The 18768-nt window shown below is 33.4% G+C and overlaps 2 protein-coding genes across 10 annotated transcripts in view; one reads left to right on the top strand and one right to left on the bottom strand.

Moving 5' to 3' along the window:
* Positions 1 to 18169, top strand: part of LOC133836018 (modular serine protease-like) — a 29573-nt gene extending 11404 nt beyond the window's left edge. Inside the window, exons 1-4 of one of the 2 annotated variants that reach the window (XM_062266285.1) lie at positions 14069 to 14460; positions 16109 to 16881; positions 16961 to 17540; positions 17598 to 18169. In XM_062266285.1, coding sequence (XP_062122269.1) covers positions 14324 to 14460; positions 16109 to 16881; positions 16961 to 17540; positions 17598 to 18087 — 1980 coding nt within the window. In that variant the 5' untranslated portion in view covers positions 14069 to 14323 and the 3' untranslated portion in view covers positions 18088 to 18169. Of the gene's footprint in view, positions 1 to 14068; positions 14461 to 16108; positions 16882 to 16960; positions 17541 to 17597 lie in introns of those variants that run through there. The other variant, XM_062266286.1, reaches the window with a different exon arrangement.
* The window catches only part of LOC133836016 (neuroligin-1), an 85519-nt gene that overhangs the window by 7727 nt on the left and 59024 nt on the right, over positions 1 to 18768 (bottom strand). The gene's annotated exons all lie outside the window — the stretch shown is intronic.

Below are 18768 nucleotides of genomic sequence, written 5' to 3'. Positions count from 1 at the left end.
AGTTTTTCGTCCGCCGCCACTGCAGAGTCTTTGCCGCTTTCATCTCCCGATCATCTTTTTAGTTTTAAATATAAGTATATAGTAATCAATAAACATAAGGCAAAGCAAAAAGCTAATAATAAGGTTTTAAGCAAAGGAATAGATTTACTAGAGCAAACTACGTTATTGAGATTATTATAGTTCACACATAGAATACGGAAGGGATTATGGCAAGCAAAGTTAGTAGATCTACGTGAAATGACAAGAGGAAGAAAATTCCTAGTGATCCTGACAGGAACTGCAAAACTAATTTGACTTAACAGCTCCAAAGAGTCTATTTCACCATTAATTAGTCTCTGTATAAAAACAGCACCTTGCATAGTTCTACGGTCAGAAAGAGAAGGAAGGTTTAGTAATAAAAGTCTACTTCGATACGGTGGTAATCTAATATTAGGATTCCAATTTAAACTACGAAGAGCAAATAATAAGAATTGTTTCTGCACCGATTCAATCCTATCTTGATAAACCCTGTACTGGGGATTCCAGACAAAGATCCGTACTCAAGGATAGGACGAACCAGTGAGACGTATAAAGTCTTAGTGATGTAGGGATCATTGAACTCTTTCGACCAGCGTTTTATAAATCCCAAAACACCCATGGCCCTATTTACAGCAGACAGAATATGTTTATCGAATTTTAGTTTTGCATCAAGCAGAACCCCTAAGTCATTCACACCTTCAATTCGCTCAAGAGGAGTATCATATAACATATAGTTATTTAACTGGGAAGAACCCCTACAAAAGGTCATAAACTTACACTTATTGCAGTTCAGATGTAACATATTTACTCTGCACCAAGATTCTAGACGATTAAGGTCACATTGTAACAGTGAGCTCGCAAGACTATCATTAAATGTCAGGCAAAGCTTAACGTCATCGGCGTACATAAGTACACGGGAATGCTCAATAACAGAAGGAAGATCATTTATGAACAAAGTGAACAATAGAGGACCCAAATGACTGCCCTGGGGCACACCAGAAGTGACTTGAACACATTTAGATACAAAACCATTAAAATAAACATTCTGAATTCTGTTGGAAAGGTATGAGGATATCCACTCAATTAGGCTATGAGGAAACCCTAAAACATTAAGCATACAGTAAAAGGTGATGATTTACAGAGTCAAAAGCTTTACTAAAATCGGTATAAATGACATCCGTTTGCATTTTATTCTCGAATCCTTTAATTACAATAGAAGAGAACTCCAATAAGTTAGTAGAAGTGGATCTAGACTTCACAAACCCATGTTGGTAAGGTGAAATTATAGATTTACACAGATGTTGCAGTTGAGAAGTTATAATTTTTTCAAATGCTTTCGGAATCGCAGACAATTTAGATATACCGCGATAATTTTGAACTTTAGATTTGCTCCCTTTTTTAGGATAGGTATAATGTATGATTTTTCCAGATTTTAGGAAAAGAACATGAGTTAACGGATAATTCAAACAATTTAAAAGCGGTTTACAGATACTACCAGCACAATACCTTAGCACACAACTAGGTACTCCATCGACCAGCCGAAAAACAGGTTTTATAGCCAATAGTTCCGTTAAAATAGAGCTTTCAGTAATTAAAGGACCAAAAATACAATTAGATGAATTTAACTGATAAGGATAAGAAAAGGAATTTTGAGAACTTGGGACAGAATATGTCGTTTGGAAAAAGTCCGCAAATAAATCGGCAACATTATGACCATTAGATACTGTCATATTCTCCAAAGACATAAATGCTGGTGATGACGCGGATCTACGCTTCGAGTTAACGAAGTCGTAAAATCGCTTTGGATCACGCTGAAATCTTATTCAGCACCTACTCAAATAATTATTATAACACTCATTGTTATGAGTGCGAAAAGCAGCTTGAGCAACAGAATAGCGGAGAAAATCAAAAGAGCCAGTTCCTTTGAATTTTTTGTAAAGTCTCGACTTACGATTTTTTAAATTCGATAATTTCTTGGTAAACCATAAGGGTTTATCAGACAAATGTGGAATACTTGATGGAACACAAGCATCAAATAGCGAGTTTAAAGTAGAATAAAAAAATTCCACCGCTATATCCAAGTTTGTAAACAAAGAAAGTTGGGACCAGTCAGTTCGAGATATAAGCAGAGAAAGTTTCTCAAAATCGGTTTTCCGAAAACAACGAGAAAGCTCACCACAACGTACACTCGATTCTGACGCAATAAATGGGAACTCCAACGTAATTTCTAAAGTGGGATGGTAAGGGTCTTCAGGGGAAGATATAGGAGATATTCTCGATAGAGAACATGAATCTGGGTCTAAAACAAAAATAAGATCTAGAGACCTGTTTAAGCAATTTGGAATATCATTAATCTGAGACAATGATACCCCGAAGAGACTATCAATAAAAACATGGGATACAGAGGGGGAAAGTCCATTTATATTCTCGGCTGAAAGCCATGACACCCCAACTATATTAAAATCACCAAGGACAATAAAGTGATCCCGATCAGAAAGCATATTAGAAATGTCATTAATAATAGAAAAATGAGCTAAATATAAAGCATCATATGAAGCAGGAGGGATATATGAGCAAGAAATAAAAATGTTTAAACTACCAAAGGATAATCTAACAGCCACTAGTTCAATGTCAGAAGTGTGATCAATCAATTCTGAATTTAATTGAGCATCTACTGCGATTAAAACCCCACCACCGCGACGTACCTTGCGGTCACGTCTGTATACGGAAAATCTACTAGAAAAGATTTCCGTATCAAGGATGTCATTTTTTAACCACGTTTCAGTAAAGGCAATGACATTGAAAGGGAAAGATACACTATTTAAATATAAGTCAGTAAGTTTACTACAAATACCTCTTACATTCTGATAGCCAAGAAGTAAAGAGGATGTTAGTTTTTTGAACTGACAGACATAGAAGAAGGCTTTGCAATCAAATTCTTGCCACTACCAGGAAGAGAAACCGGAGACCGATTTTTCTTTTTCGCAACAAATTCTTTAACTAATAGGTGTTCCGGCCAAAACTCTTTACTGCACATCATGCTAAATTGTTCAGCGGGAACACTTATTTTAAAAGATGAAATCTCCCGTTCATACGAGAAATTAAATTTATCTACTATTTGAAGGTCCATTGTCAGTTTAAGCTTATTATTCAATAATTAATTTTATTTGTGATTTTATGGAGACATCAAAAATCGATTCCAAATAAAGTAAACTAAGCAATGCAGTAGAAAAACCAGAACTTGTATTTGTTAAATATTATATACAATATAACACAAAGAGTCACTGTTATTTTGTGTTATTGAAAAACATAAAATCTTATTTTGTGAACAAGGAATTTCGGAGAATATTGGGCTGTATTTATAGGAAGATAGACGAGATATCTATGAACAGTAGGCTCTGTTCTATTAAATGTAATATTAAAGAATGGATTTAATATAATAAATAAATAAAAGTAATCACATTTCTGTTGCATTCATTCAAATTGAAAATAAATAAGTGTTAAAACATTTTTTTTGCTTTGGCAATAAAAATAATAAATCGTATTCGCATGCGAAAAAATTCAGTCTGAATAATCTTAAACTAGAGCGAAATTTGTTTTTAAATCAACTGTTGTGTTTATAATTTTTTTTGTATATATTAATGAAATTTATTGTTGCTCAGAGAAAATAAACAGAAATTCTTTATTGAACTACATAAATAAATTAATTGATTCGCACTTTACTAATAATATTTAATTATTTTTAATATTTAGATGAAAACATACAGAATAAAATTTTGTGCACACTTCGTTTTAGTTTGCATACGTTGTCAGCATGAATTAAAATACAAATTGAAAGCAAAGAAAACAAAAAATAGATTTTTTGAAATTATTTGACTGCAGGGAATTCAAAGTAGCTGAGATATTGAGACAGAGAAAGAAAGATGGTAAATTAGCGTAACATTCGCATAGTTATCTGTGATGACCTCTTGTCTGTTTTTAGCAGCAACAATATACGGCTTGATGTTGTTGGTTGCTGGTTGTTGTTGTTGCCTTTTTGCCATCAAAGTTTACGATTCATGTTTACGAACAAGTTGCCTTGAGAGCAGCCATTGCCACGCCCACACGCAACGCCCACGCCTTCGCTCAACCGCAGACACAGTGAGAGAATAAGGGGCAACATCAGTCTGTGCCATTTTTGTGCCATTTCGGATGCCTGGCCATGAAACTCTTTCTATATGCGGTAGATGTATCTTATATCTTGTCGCTGCTGCTGTCTGTGTGTATCTGTGTGTGTGTGTGTTGCCCAACTAGCCCATTTTGTGACTGCGGCTGCCGTTTTGCATTGCATACTTCATTGCGCTCTGTTGGCGTTTTCCATTATGCTTTTGTGTGTTGGCTTAAAATTCAACGGAAAATCACACACACACACACACACGCGCACACACATAGATAGTATATATATATGTAGCTAGCTAGCTAGAAACCCCCGCACACATTTTTTGTGCGTGCTCATTTCTGCAGCAGAGTAAACTCAGTTTGTGCCTGGCCGCGAGAATTTATGCAAAGAAAGCGAAAAGTGCAAACTAAAGTGCAGCTGGCAAAATGCGCGCATTTGCCTTTTGTTTTGTCCTGGCTGCTGTCAGGACGGCATTCGACCCCCATTCCCCCTCCCCTCCAACTTGGTTCTCCTTCGGCTCTTCCTAGTGCTGGCCAAGTTGCTTACAGTTGAGCGCGCAATTTCGCGCAGATTGCCAGCTGGGAAGCATTCAAAGAAGGAGAAAGTGGTAAGTGGGAAGTGGAAAGGATTCTAAACTAACTATGCAGGCGGTCTTCGTTGCATTTTGACTTGACTGAAAACTGAGCAATGCCCGTAATGCAAATCGCGGCAACAATGTGAGCAGACTTACTGCTTAAACTTCAACTTACTCTATCTGCTGCACTGAGAGAAAAATATGGTATACGTTCTAAGCAATAGAAAAAAGTTTGCTTTAAAAACTTTTCGACTTTCGCAAAAAATCTTGAAAATATATTTTCAGATCACAAGATTGAGATTTAAAATAAAGATTTATTTTATTTTATTAAGTATTTCACATAGAATTAAGTGAAAAATAAATAAATCTTGAATAAAGTTTTATTGATTTAAAGTCTTGTGTTAACGCTCCTTGCCTATCAAGTAGAGATGCCTTAAATCATTCTTGTTTTAAGAATACAGAAAACACTCTCTCGTAATAGGAAAAATTACGTTCTACAAAAAAGATCAACTTTAATTTGAAACCTGTTCAATTATATTCTAAAACTGGATTTGAATTTTCTTTTAAGATTAAAGATTTTAACAAGTGATTACATGTTTTTTTTTTGTCTTTTCGCTCTTAACTCAATGAGTAGAGATTTTTCGAGTCATTTATGTTTTTAAAATTTTTTTCTAAGTGTATTATCCCCTGTCATTCTCTGTCTCTCTCTCCCTTTGTCTTTTCTTCTCGCTGTCGCTAAGTGCAAGCATGTGTTGGCCATTATTAACGTATTACGTTTGTGTTTGCTTTGCCACTTTGCGCATCTTCTACTTAAAAAAGGTAAAATCATACATTAAGCTTAGTTTACTTTAGAGATTAGCCAATGTCTTACAGATAATTTTGACAATATGTATTACGCGAAAATATTAAATATCGAACGGAATACAAATTTCAATTTATTATTTTAAGTTTATTATAATAACTTCAATAACATAATTTACAGGATTAATGACAAAATCTATCTTTTGAACTATTAGTAAAGATTAAAGCTCTTTATACTCGCGACGGGTAGGACAGAAGGGTATTATAACTTTGTGTCCCCAGGAAATCAGGCAGAAGAACCCCATAAAGTATATATAATATATACTTGATCGAATAGCAAGCGTTGTTAGAAACGTTAGATTTTGGTGCATACAATAACAACAACAGTATTTATGATTCCTGAAAAAATTGTTGCGGTCACATAAAATTTTTAGAAGTTATTTAAGAAATACTTAGCAGCTTTGGTTGACAATCTGGTAAATTTTATACTTTATGGTATATTTAAATTGCAGTGCTATATACATATATATTAAATATAGCAATTGATGATTATTAGTATTTTTGAGGTATACTAATTCGGTATATTTTAAGAATAATACCGCTCTGTTTTCCAGAATATTTCTATAGTTTATCAAATATTGAAATCACATTAAAGTATAGGTTTTCACCATACTTTCATTTGGAAACCCCAATGAATAATAATGTAATGAATAGATTTACTAAACGAGTCGCACCTTAATAAGAGTCATAAGAGAGCATTATGTAAAAAGTTTAAGCTGTGATGTACAAACTGCAATTAGTTTTACGCATTCGCAGAAAGAAGAGAAGTTGGGGAATAAAGTCCAGGTGCAATATGAAAGCAGCTCACTAATCCTTTCTATTCACTTTAATACCTCGCGTGTTGGCTAATGTAACTGAAACTTTTGCACTAATTACGCAACGCGTTTATCACAAGCAATTCCATATATACTTTACATATATATATATATGTATTTGTGTGTGTGTGTAATATTCTGAGTTTGCTTGTCTACACACAGAAATACTCACATGTAATTTTAACTAAATTACACAAAGTTTGCAGCACATTTCTGCACGAAAGCTGTCAACTTTTACATTGCAGAAATGGAAATTGTAAATGCTTTACTACTGTGGTTTTCAATCCTCCACCTCGAGAGAGTGTGCAGAGGCAGAAAGAGAGAGAGAGAGAGAGAGAGAGAGAGAGAGAGAGAGAAAATAATAATAACTATAAATGTTAGAGTGGAATTCACAGTTAGCCACAGGTAAATGAATCCACTTAATGCAGTTGAACAAGAATCAATGTGACTCATTTGTCAGTATTAATATTAACACATTTCCAATCGATTAGCTTAGCATAATGAATGCAATTATGTCGAATGCTTTGGCATTGAGTCTTCAATAATTTCAAAATGCCTGAAACTAACTAATGCGATTTAAGTTATTTAATGACTACCAAATATGCTAACAAGCTGTTTAGCTTTAAGCTCAAGATATTCACATTTAGTGTTGAAACTTAATCAATCCCTTTATAATTAATTGAGCAATCAATTCATTTAATGTTGACTAAACTGTTATCAAAGGGCAATTATGCATTTTGCTCAAAGTTCGTGTTTGAGGGTTTTAGTAAAGATTGGTTGCCCAATAATTTAATTTGATTCTCGTAATATTTTAGTATGGCTTCAAGCATTGGAAATTCAGTTTGCTAACGAATTTAATGCATTAACATTTTTTTAATCAGGAATTTAGGAGAATTTCTCAATCGACTTTTATCTTTAACATTAATTTAATTTTGCCTAGAGAAATATTTATTTAGTTTATTACAAATTTAGTTTATAATAATGCTGAAATTGAAATAATATGCTTAAAATATTAAACAGCTTACAAAATTGATCTTTTTTAAGGATTCAATAACAAAGAAATGGAATTAATAACATATCAATATTAAATACTATATTATTGTTTGTTAATGTATTTCTTTTATGTATTTTATAATGTCAAATCATATTTAAGTTTGATATATAAGAATTTGACAAGCTGTCGAATTTGTTGTCGGCAATTTAATCCACGAGAATTCACACTATTAACATAATTGATTAAATTACATTTTTTAATGGAAATTTTAAGTGGAATGAATAACAAACAGCTGTTGAATTTTTATTTGGTTGCATGTCTAAAATTGTTTGCAATTCGAGCACTCAACAACTTGATTCTAAGTTTCAGGTAATAATTTGAAATCACAGCTACTAGTAGCTAGGTAAATAACTTGAGCTCTGCATTGTTTATACTGTGCTCCTGGTTCCTTCTCCTTCTTCTTCTGTGAAGTTTGCAAAGTTTTTTCTCTCTTTTTTTGATCATAACTTAAAGAACTGCCACAGTGCGCACAGCGGGCAGCTGGTAGAAAAGTGAAACAAGATACAGAGAAGAAAGCGAAAAGTAGAAAACAAAATGGTATGGAAAATTAATGTTTATTGCACTTTTAACACATATACACTTCGGCACAAGGCCCCCAAGCGACGCGGCGAGTACTCGCTTATAATATAATATATATGGTATATGTATATAGTATGTATTGTGTATGTGTATGTATAAGCACATACATATATGGTGGATGTAAATTTACATAACGGTTGCCACTTGCTGCTCTTTTGCTTTTTATTTTAGTTGGAAAATTGCATTTTGCTGAGCACAAGGGAAGAGCACAAATGTTAATCAGCTAAAAGTCATGGAGGTGATGCTGCGTGTCCTGAGCTCAGCTCAGCTCAGCGACGGAATGCTGCCCCACAGCGAAGGTGTTCAGGTCAGGTGTAGCAGCGGCGAAGTAAAAGAAGAATACAACAAAAAAACAAGTAAGCAAGTTACAGTCGAGTGTGCTCGACTGTGAAACACCCGCTACCAATTTTGAATAAAAGCAAAATAGTGCGGTATTATTCTTAAAATATACCAAATTAATATACCGAAAAATGCTACACATATACCATTTGGTATATTTAAATTATAATATATTTAAAAATATACCGTAGAGTGCGAAATATACCAAATTGTTAGCCACAGCAACTATGACCCCTACAATTTGTATCTGATCGTAATCCAATATTCAGGAATCATAATGAGTTATATAATATATAATAATTATATATTAGAAGTTATTATTGCATATACCAAAAATACCAATACTAGCTTCAAAATTGCGATAGTTATTCGATTTTCGTTAAGAAGGTAGAAGTAGGTATGGCAAAAATTTTAATCAAACTTGATCTGCGTGCAAACATAACAAATGCAGTCGAAAAAAATTATAGCTCAATCTCTTATAGTCTCTGAGATCTAGGTGTTCATACCGACAGACGGACAGACAGACAGACGTAAAGACGGACATGGCTGACCCTGATCAAGATACTTTATAGGGTCGGAGATGCTTTCTTCCACCTGTTACATACATTTCCTGCAGGCACAAAGTAATAATACCCTTCTACCCAATGGGTAGCGGGTATAAAAGCGAAAAAATGAAAGAAATGCAAATTTAATTGTATGCCAGCTGAATTAATGGCTTGCCCACACACATAGTACACTATGTATAAGAAGAGACAACAACCATTTTCCGGACTATGCAAAAGCATAAAGAGGCTGCAAGTGGACAGCGCCTCTAAAGGGTTTCTTCAGGTATAATGTATGTATGTTATTTTCCACAGCGACATGGCAGCATATGGCGATTACAAACTTTCTGGTTTTGCATAACTTTGATACCCCAAAATTTTGTTTGAGATTATTCGACGCAATTACGCGAAAATATTGAACATATGTTGCAACTATATTTTGTTGAACTAAATGAGTTAAAAATCTAAATACATAAATGCATTGCCAGAAATCAAGTGTAAGTCACTAGAATTATACAATATATGGCATTGTAGTTAGAGTTTTTACTTCTGAGTAATGAAAGATTTGATTTAAATTTTTGTTTAATTTAAAATTTTTGTAGAAGTGTATTTTTCAACAATTATACGAATGTATTGAATTTGATCTCTGATATAAATAAATCTCTGAAATCAAATAAACCCAATATCCACCAAAATAACTTTCTTGGCTGTAAAGAGGGATTAAATAGTCGGTCAATTTTTGCATTTACCTAGAATTTATATCATTGTTGTTTTGTGCAACACGAAAAGAAAATTACATTTTTAAGTTTTTTCCCTTTTATACATATACAAATTTGCAAATTTGCAGGGTAGTGGTTTTTGTTTTTTTTTTCGTTGTAATCTTTGCTTATGCAACTTATGGTGTTGAATTAACCAAGCATTTGGCTTAAATGCCAAGCCAACAAAATTCATTGGCCTCGTTTATGGCTGCACCTGGTTTATAATGCATAGCATATGTATATAAGTAGATCTTTTTCTGCGGGAAATGGCGAATATTTTTCAGTGTCCATGCGTCCAAGCTGTGTGTGAACATGTTTTGTATTTTCATGACTTCATTACGTCGCATGTTGGGCTAAAGGGAGCTGCGTTTGGATAGTTTGCTTTGTATGCCTTGCGCATTTTTCCATGTCAGCATCTGCGACATTTGAGTCCAGAGAGAAGAATAATGGGAGCATGGGAATATTTGATTACCCTACAAATGTCAATAGGGATGAATTCATCAAAATACATTTTATAATATAAATAAATGAATTTAAATATTTATATAACAGAGATAAGAAATCATTGCTCAATAATCTATAATTATAATGCAAATACTAACTATTAGGGTATTCAATAGTCGATGTAAAATTAGCTTGCCTTTTATAGTACATTCGTTTTTTTTTTTGTTATCAAATAAAGGGCAACATTTTTTGCAGCCGCATGTTTGACATGCCGTTTGTTATTTTTGATCAGCAACGTGGCCATATTTTGTTTTACCTTTTTTTTCGTTTGACCTTCTTTTGCCTCACAAAAAGGGTTAAAATTCTTGTCATATTTACAGGCACATGTTGGAATCTGAAAAATGCGACTGTCTGTCTGTCGAATGTTTGCACTTTTACGTATATGGAAAATATTAATATCAACCCAAGTTTACTTTGCAATGACTATCACTTTAAACATCTACATTGAAATCGAGTTAAATGAAATAGATTCCATACGCCAACGTTTACAACATCAGATCACAAGAAAAATAAAAAAATATATAAATCAAAACAATGGCTACATTTGCTATTTATTTAAGCGCCGCAATGATGCAACTCAATCCACCCAGTGATTGGGATGATATTCTTGCTGTGGCTCTTCAAAAATTGGGCTCCTCATGGAGACGTCGCTATTATGCGGCTCAGTTGCGCAAGTCTTTGGAAGTGGGACTACGTTTTGGCATAATTAATGAACTAAATGGCAAATACTATTTAAACGAATATGGGATTGTTGACAACGATGGCAGTGTCCGATATGACTTTACCCCCAACCTATTTACGCAATTGGCCGACGTCACTCTTGATGAAGAAAATGTGGCATTAAATCGATCTCTATTCGGTAGCAAAATCGTTCCAGATGTAATGGAAAAATGGCGAAGAGTTGGATGGCTGGCTAAAGAGCAAATCTTTAGAACTTTATGCGATAGAAAATTCAATATCAATGACGCAACTTCTAACGAAAGTCAAAATACTATAAATGAAAATGCAATAGAGCTAGTTGAGTTACCTAAAGAATGTGATGAATATGTTTCAAATAAAAAAAGAAATGACTTTCACAAGCGAACTTCAAGAAAACACAAGCTCAAATATTTCTAATTGCGATGCTGTCCTATCTAAAAATATTATTGAATATATAATCAATTCTCTAATGGAAGTTTGTGAGCTAAAAGACGCTGGTAAAAGTCAAGAAGATGATACGAAACTGACAATTGGAAGTAAAAATTCCGATAGTGTAAACATGATTAGCGAAGTAGATTCGGAATCAAACAATTTGGAAAAAATCGAATATCAAAATAGTTCAATTCCCCAAAAGAAGGAGAATATATATATAAATAATAAAGAAATTCTGGAAGTTCTCCAAGAAAATGGAGTGGAAATCGATGAGAGTTTCAAAAATCTATTGAAACACATTGGTGAGGTGGATTTCGTTAATACAAATGTAAGCAGTGAACCATATATTTCAAATCTGGAGAGTGGACTTTCAATTGAAATCGAGGAAAATAAAGATACAACTTCTCAGACATCGCTCCTGCAATTTCAAACTGAAACAACTTCACAGACATCGCTTTTGCAATTTCCAATGAAAAGAAAGTTGTTGGAGGATTGTGACCGACAGGTGAAATGGTTGAGAATCACGTGTGATTAATTTATGTTATGCTAGCACATAAGTTACAATATTTTAAATTGAAAGTTTATTTATTAAAATAAAATTATAAATATAATACATTTCACTACATGAACTGTGAGATCCCCCTCTACTCAATTTGAATAAAAGCCAAACCGTGCGGTATTAATTTCAAACATACCAAATGAATATACAGAAAATACTAAAAAATTTGTATATTGTACTATGCACATTCCAAAAATATATCATCTCGGCTGATTAAGAATATACATACATTCTCGTATATACATATGTATGTAGGGCAGTGCTGCCTGAATTTCCGGAGTAAAAATTGCTAGATTTGAGAAAAAAGTTTTTAAAAATTGCTAAAAATTATCAAAAAATTGCCAACAAAAATGGTCAAATCTTCTAAATGTTATTTTTCATAGAGTATATACATTTTTAATTAATTTTGGAATAAAATACATTAAAATAAAAAGGATTTCGTATCTTATTTTGTTAACACCTTGTACAAAATGCTTAGAATAGCGTCCAATTCTTCTGCTTCATTAATATCCATGTACTTTTCCTTTCCGGTAACTTTAAGTGAGTACTCATAGGGAAGTACAGAATTATGGCAACATTTTTCAAGTCTATGTAGTCCATATCAGTTTATATACATATATAAAGTTAATATTTGATTTATTTTATTTTTATTAAAATTATTTAAATTCCAAATTAACCTTATAAATGTTGTTTGTATACTTTTGACATCTTTATTTCATTTCAAAAAATAATAAGAAACACTTGACACAGTGAATTTTTGAAATGCAGTTAACTTTTCAAGTCAGTGAACTCAAATGACAAAAAGGGAATACAGAATAAAAAGGCTTTAAGCAAAGTATAAATGAAAAATTGCGAAAAAAATATTGCTAGATTTGCAGCTAATAGCATTTAAAAAAAAAGTTGCAAATTTGTTGAAAGGTTGCTAGAATTCTTAAACTGGCAGCACTGATGTAATTTGGAAGATGCCTTTTCAGAACCTTGTTGTTTATATATAATTTAGTTATCACTTTAAATAATAAACGCTTAAGTGGTTTGCTATGGTAAGTCATTTTTATACCCGTTACCCATAGGGTAGAAGGTAACTTTCTGCCGGCAAGAAATGTATGTAACAGGTAGAAGGAGGCATCTCTGACCCTATAAAGTATATATATTCTTGATCAGCGTCAACAGCCGAGACGATCTATGTCCGTCTGTCCGTATGAACACCTAGATCTCAGCGACTATAATTTTTCGACAGTATTTGTTATGTTTGCACGCAGATCAAGTTTGTTTAAAATTTTTGCTATACCCACTTCCGCCCCGCAAATCAAAATCAAAATCGAATAACAAGCGTAATTTTAAGCTAGAAGAAATACTTTTGTATAGGCAAAAACGCCTACTTATTAGGGGTCTGAGTTGCTTTGGCCGACAATCTGGTATATTGTGCCGTCTATGGTATATTTTGAATGTGGTACTATATCGATATAACAAATATACCGTTCGGTATATTTTTAGTATTTTGTAATATTTTCGGTATATTTTGAAAATAATACTGGAATATTTTGCTTTTATTCAAAATGGTTAGCTGATATCTCACAGTCGAGCACACTTTGAAATTTTGTAAATTCGGTCAAACCATTGGCTAAATCTTTAAAACTATTATGAACTCATAATATTTGCGTTATATAATAGCATCCTAACTTCCGCTTTGTGATAAAATTAGTCATATTGTTGTAATTGTAGCTCATCAGCTTAAAAATTGAAAATAATAAAACACATACATCTTTGCAGTGAACAAAAACATAACCTGAAAGAATTTTAAAAATAAGAAAAGGTATCTTAGCTATAAAAATAGTGCCAATCCAAAGCTTTAAGAATAACCTTCACTTATTTTTAAAATTGTTTGAGTTTATGTTTTTTTCACTGTAAAGATGGATGCACGCGACATCCGTCAGAGAATTACTCATATGCACTTTATTTATCGGGCATAAGCTCTCGAGCTCTCTAAATGAGCACAGTGAAATCTCTCTTGGTTGTTTAAGTAACTCTCGGATTTTTTAAGGGAAGTGAGCGCCCCTGAAAGACGAAACTACACAAAATGTCATAAGCAAAAGGTTCGCTATGAAGTGTATTCGTTAAGACGTTTTCACTGTAATAAGAAGTATAAATTGACTGTCGAGAGCAATGGTAAGGCAGTCTGAATTGTGAGCTCAGTGAAGACTTTTGACATTATGTTCAATCGCATAACCCTCGTGAATTTAGTGATTCTGCTAGGCATCCTATTCGTACTATGCAATGGGTACTGTTTTTTTGAATGCCCTTTTGATAAAAAGTGTCTTAGACTTAGTGCAGTGTGTAATGGAACAAAAGAGTGTTCTTTTGGCGAGGATGAGTTACATGTTAATTGCAAAAATCCCATAACTAGCCGTCCTCAAACTTTCTACTGTGCAAATGGAGTGCCTATCGCTAAATCTCAAATGTGCAATAAAAAAAATTGATTGTATCGATCAATCTGATGAATCGACTGCGATCTGTAAGGAGGAAGAAATAAAGCTGGATCTACGAATTCAAAATTCGACGTGTAAAAAGTACGTAATAATTATACAAATACGTTTAAATTCACTTGACAATAGCGATAACAAAAATAAAAACCATTTTTCTTAAACACTTAAGAAAATAATATCAAAATGTTCCATATCCATCAAATTCACGTCATCTGTGGATTTTGTAAGTGCTTTTAAAAACTCTGACGATTTTACCAACATCTTGGTTAAAAGTTGCACTAAAACATAAAAGTACTGTAAAAAGCTCTATTATCTCCATAAAATGTGTTCGATTTGTGATGAAATGAAATTTATGTATAATTACTTCACTCCGTTTTTCAATGTCCATATTAGGATATAATATTTTTAAATGAAATAACAGAGAATTCTCTAATGCTGAGATTGGCAATTTTGAACAAAACATGTTATAATCACATTTGCTTGAGTAAGAGAGAAAAGGATCAAAGAAATATGAGTAATTTTATTTCTGGGCATTCCACCTTTTTAATCAATATATAAAAATCATAAAATTAATTCGAAAAAAATATTTGTTGTTTATTTCTGTCTGCTCAATACAATCGCAAATAATTTCGATGCGTTTCTTTACCCTTTGAATGAATAAAACGTAACTGCTTTTATCATAAATGGCCTAATCTAATGACTCTCCCTTTTGCTCCCATGTGCTAATTGAGCGAGAGCAATACATCGTATAAAATTTTCTGTAGATGGTTGACTTTTATTTTTCTCTTTCATGGTGTTCGTCTCTTTCCATTCTCTTTGACGCTGAGTGTATCGTATTAGGTTCAGAGACAGACTAAGACTGCTTCTATATATAAGTCGATATTTGTGTGCGCTAATTTTGAATAAAATCAAACTATTGCGGTATTATTTTAACACATACCTAATAAATATACCACAAAAATACTAAAAATTTGCCAAAATACCAGATTGTAGCCCAAAGCAACTAAGACCCGTAGAAAGTCATACAAAAGTTTTTCTTTAATATATTTGACATTTATGTTATCATCCGATCGCAATCAAATTTTCATGAATCATAAGGACTATAGTTAGTATTGCATGGCTTTTCCCAGCATATAAAAGCACCCTCTACCCTTAAGGGTAGAAGGGTATTATATCTTTGTGCCTACATGAAATGTACATATGTAACAGGCAGAAGAAGGCATCTCTGACCCTATAAAGTATATATAATATATTCTTGACAGGGTCATCATTGCCATGTGCGTGTGTCTGTATGAATATCTAGAACTCACAAACTGTTACAGACAGACTACTTATTATGAGTCTTAGTTGCGTTGGCTGACATTTTATTTTGTATTTTTTTTTTTATATTTTTAATGTATAATTATATCGAGCTACCAAGCCTTTATGATATTTTTGTATTCCAATTTTTTCAAAATTTAAAGAAAAAAAATGGTGATGAATTTGGCTTAATTATTGATGTTAGTTAATTAATTATTTAAAAAGGTAAGTAATAGATCAAATTAACGCTAACACTATTACTATTACTAAAGTGGCTACAAAGGTCTTCAGCTTAATTGTTGATGTTTTTTAAGAACATTTATTCGTTTTATGTTAAATGAAGGTCGTAAAAGATTATTCTGCACTTCACTAAAATGTAGACATACATAAATTTGAATACTTGTGGTAATTATATAATTTAATTTATTTATAGACCTCAGCTCTCATGCCAAGCTTTAACCCAAGACGATTGTATTTCCGCGGATAAAATATGTGATAACAAGTTCGATTGTCCGAATGGCCGGGATGAGTCTATAGAGATGTGCATGCAAGAACTTAAGTATCCCCATTTCCAGTGTGGCAATGGAAAGATCATCTATAATAGTAGTCAACTGTGCGACAACATATATGATTGCCTCGATGGCTCTGATGAGTTGGAAACTCATTGCCAATTCAACGAAAAATGGATTCCGAAGCAGGCAGTTACATGTGTAGAGCCTAAGAGAAATGGTTTAAAATTTACGGGGAACACAACAATGTATGCTAAGAAGGAAAATAATGAAACGCATTATTTTGTCTATGCAAGCGGTGCAGTTCAATTTGAGTGCTACGATTCTGATGAAGACTTCGAGGGCATAAAGTGGAATGTGTGCACGATTGACGAAAATGGAAATGGAACATGGTTACATGAATTACCAAAGTGTGTGGACAATCGTAATAAGAACCCAAAAACTAATGGAGATTTGGGCTGCAGATTAGATACTTATGAGCATTATAAAGCAAATTTGCGCATTTGGAAATGCTCAAACGACGGCACAAATTGCGTAGAGAAGATAAAACCACCTTTAATTGACGCGAATGTAAAGTTCAACTGTTCGAAGAACTTAATGTTGTTCCCAAAAATTCTACGTGAAGAAACATTTCGTTGTCGAGGCAGAAAATGGCAACTACGCTCTCAGGACGCTTCACCCAAACCAAGATGCGGCAGTGTGTACTTTTTAATAGAATTTTCAACATCATCTTACAAAATTAATATTTATCAATTTACTTTTTTCTTTTTATCTAGAAATGTGCACTACAACTGAATTGTATTGCCTGGACTCGATGGAACCAAAGTGTAAGACACGGAACGGAGAAAATATAGCATGCAACTCGGCACCCAGTTTGGAACCAGGAACCACAGTTACTTATGATTGTTTACCTGAATACAAAGAAACTAATTCGAAGTTTACCTCGGTGTGTCTTGACAACGGAACTTGGAAACATTCTGGTAATAGAGATGAATCTTGCTCTATAAAATGCGGAGTAAACGAGCTGCAAACGTCAATGTCTGTAAATGGCCCAGAAACGCATCTGCACATTTCACCATGGTCAGTTGCTATTTATGACAAAAACGATACACAACAGTTCGAATACTCCTGTGGTGGTGTCCTAATACGACATAATTTCGTATTGACTGCTGCTCATTGCGTTAGTGATGGATTAATCAACTTTGATATTAACCGATTTCGTGTGATGCCAGCCCAAAAAGCCAAAGTATCCGTCATTGATAGCCACAATGATTGTCGAAAGGCCAATGAAGCCAATAAAGTCAACGCTGATAAGCACAGTGAGTGTTGGATAGTTCAGCAGATAATTATTAATCCGTAAGTTCCATTCTGTTAATCATATTCGCAGCTATTGTGATATCTTTTGCTTTTTAGCCAATATATTCCGACACGATTTACATCCGATTCGGCTCTTTTGCATCTGGAAGCAAATCCATATTTGCCATTCAAAATAGTATGCCTACCGGGAATCAACTTTAAACTGGAGGATGTTTATGAAAATCAGAAAGGCTCAGTTTTTGCATGGGATACGAAAGAAAGAAAGTCAGATCAAAAGCTAAATTTCGTTATTGTCGATGGAACACTAAACATAACAGATAATATCGCAAATAGAAACTTTTACATAGATGTAATTTCATATAATAATGTTAGAACTACACTTTGTAGAGGAGATAGTGGCTGCGGCTTTTTCGATGATTGTCCTAATGGCGATAAAATGTGTTTATTCGGGATCGTTAGTACAGGTCAAAGCATGGACACAAACGAATGCACTAGTAATGTTAAAATCAATAGCGTTGTGCATCCGAGTACAGTTGCATTTGTGAATAAATTTATAAAGGCAATTTCTAATAAATGTTTTAAATAATAATCCATCCAAACTGATAACCATCACTTATATAGATTTCATAAAAGAAAATCAAATATTTTTGTAATGAAATAAAATTAGTTGCGTTGTCTATAAAACAATACTTTGACTTCTTAGATTTAGTATTTCATTTTATAATATATTTGTACCAATATTAACTGAAATCAAATAAATGTATCAAATACATACTAGCTAAAAATATATTTGATTTTTAACTCACACTTGTGTATCTAGGAGCTGTCTAGAAATTAACATGCAATGAAAAAGAATACTTAATATGCTGGAAAGATTACAAAAAAAGCGTTAAGCCGAAGTTAAGTTCACAATTGAAATCGGATCGCAAGGAACCGATAAACAAGAACTATAAGAAAGATATTAAAACAATGAAAGACATAAAACCGTTGGACAATAAGGTAATCTGGCAAAATCTACAGCATGTGCTTCGCGTGTGCGAGGGTCACGAGCAGCTCCCAATAAGAGGACAAGCAAAATTAGATATAGCATCCGATGTGGACCCCTTGGCCGATGTATTAGAGATACAACGATTTGTAAGCGACGTGTTCGCAGCGATGAATGTGCCACTTGAGGCCGCTTGCAGGATGGCAGACGCATTGATCGCCGCCGATTATATGGGAGAGCATGGGAATTCATCGTTTGCCTGCGATTGCCAACGATCTGCTC

The sequence above is a fragment of the Drosophila sulfurigaster genome, chromosome 2R (genome assembly GCF_023558435.1).
Source record: "Drosophila sulfurigaster albostrigata strain 15112-1811.04 chromosome 2R, ASM2355843v2, whole genome shotgun sequence".
In the NCBI taxonomy this organism is placed as follows: Eukaryota; Metazoa; Arthropoda; class Insecta; order Diptera; family Drosophilidae; genus Drosophila; species Drosophila sulfurigaster.
The sequence above is the reverse complement of the archived record's forward strand: the minus strand, read 5'-3'. Positions and strand labels throughout refer to the sequence as shown.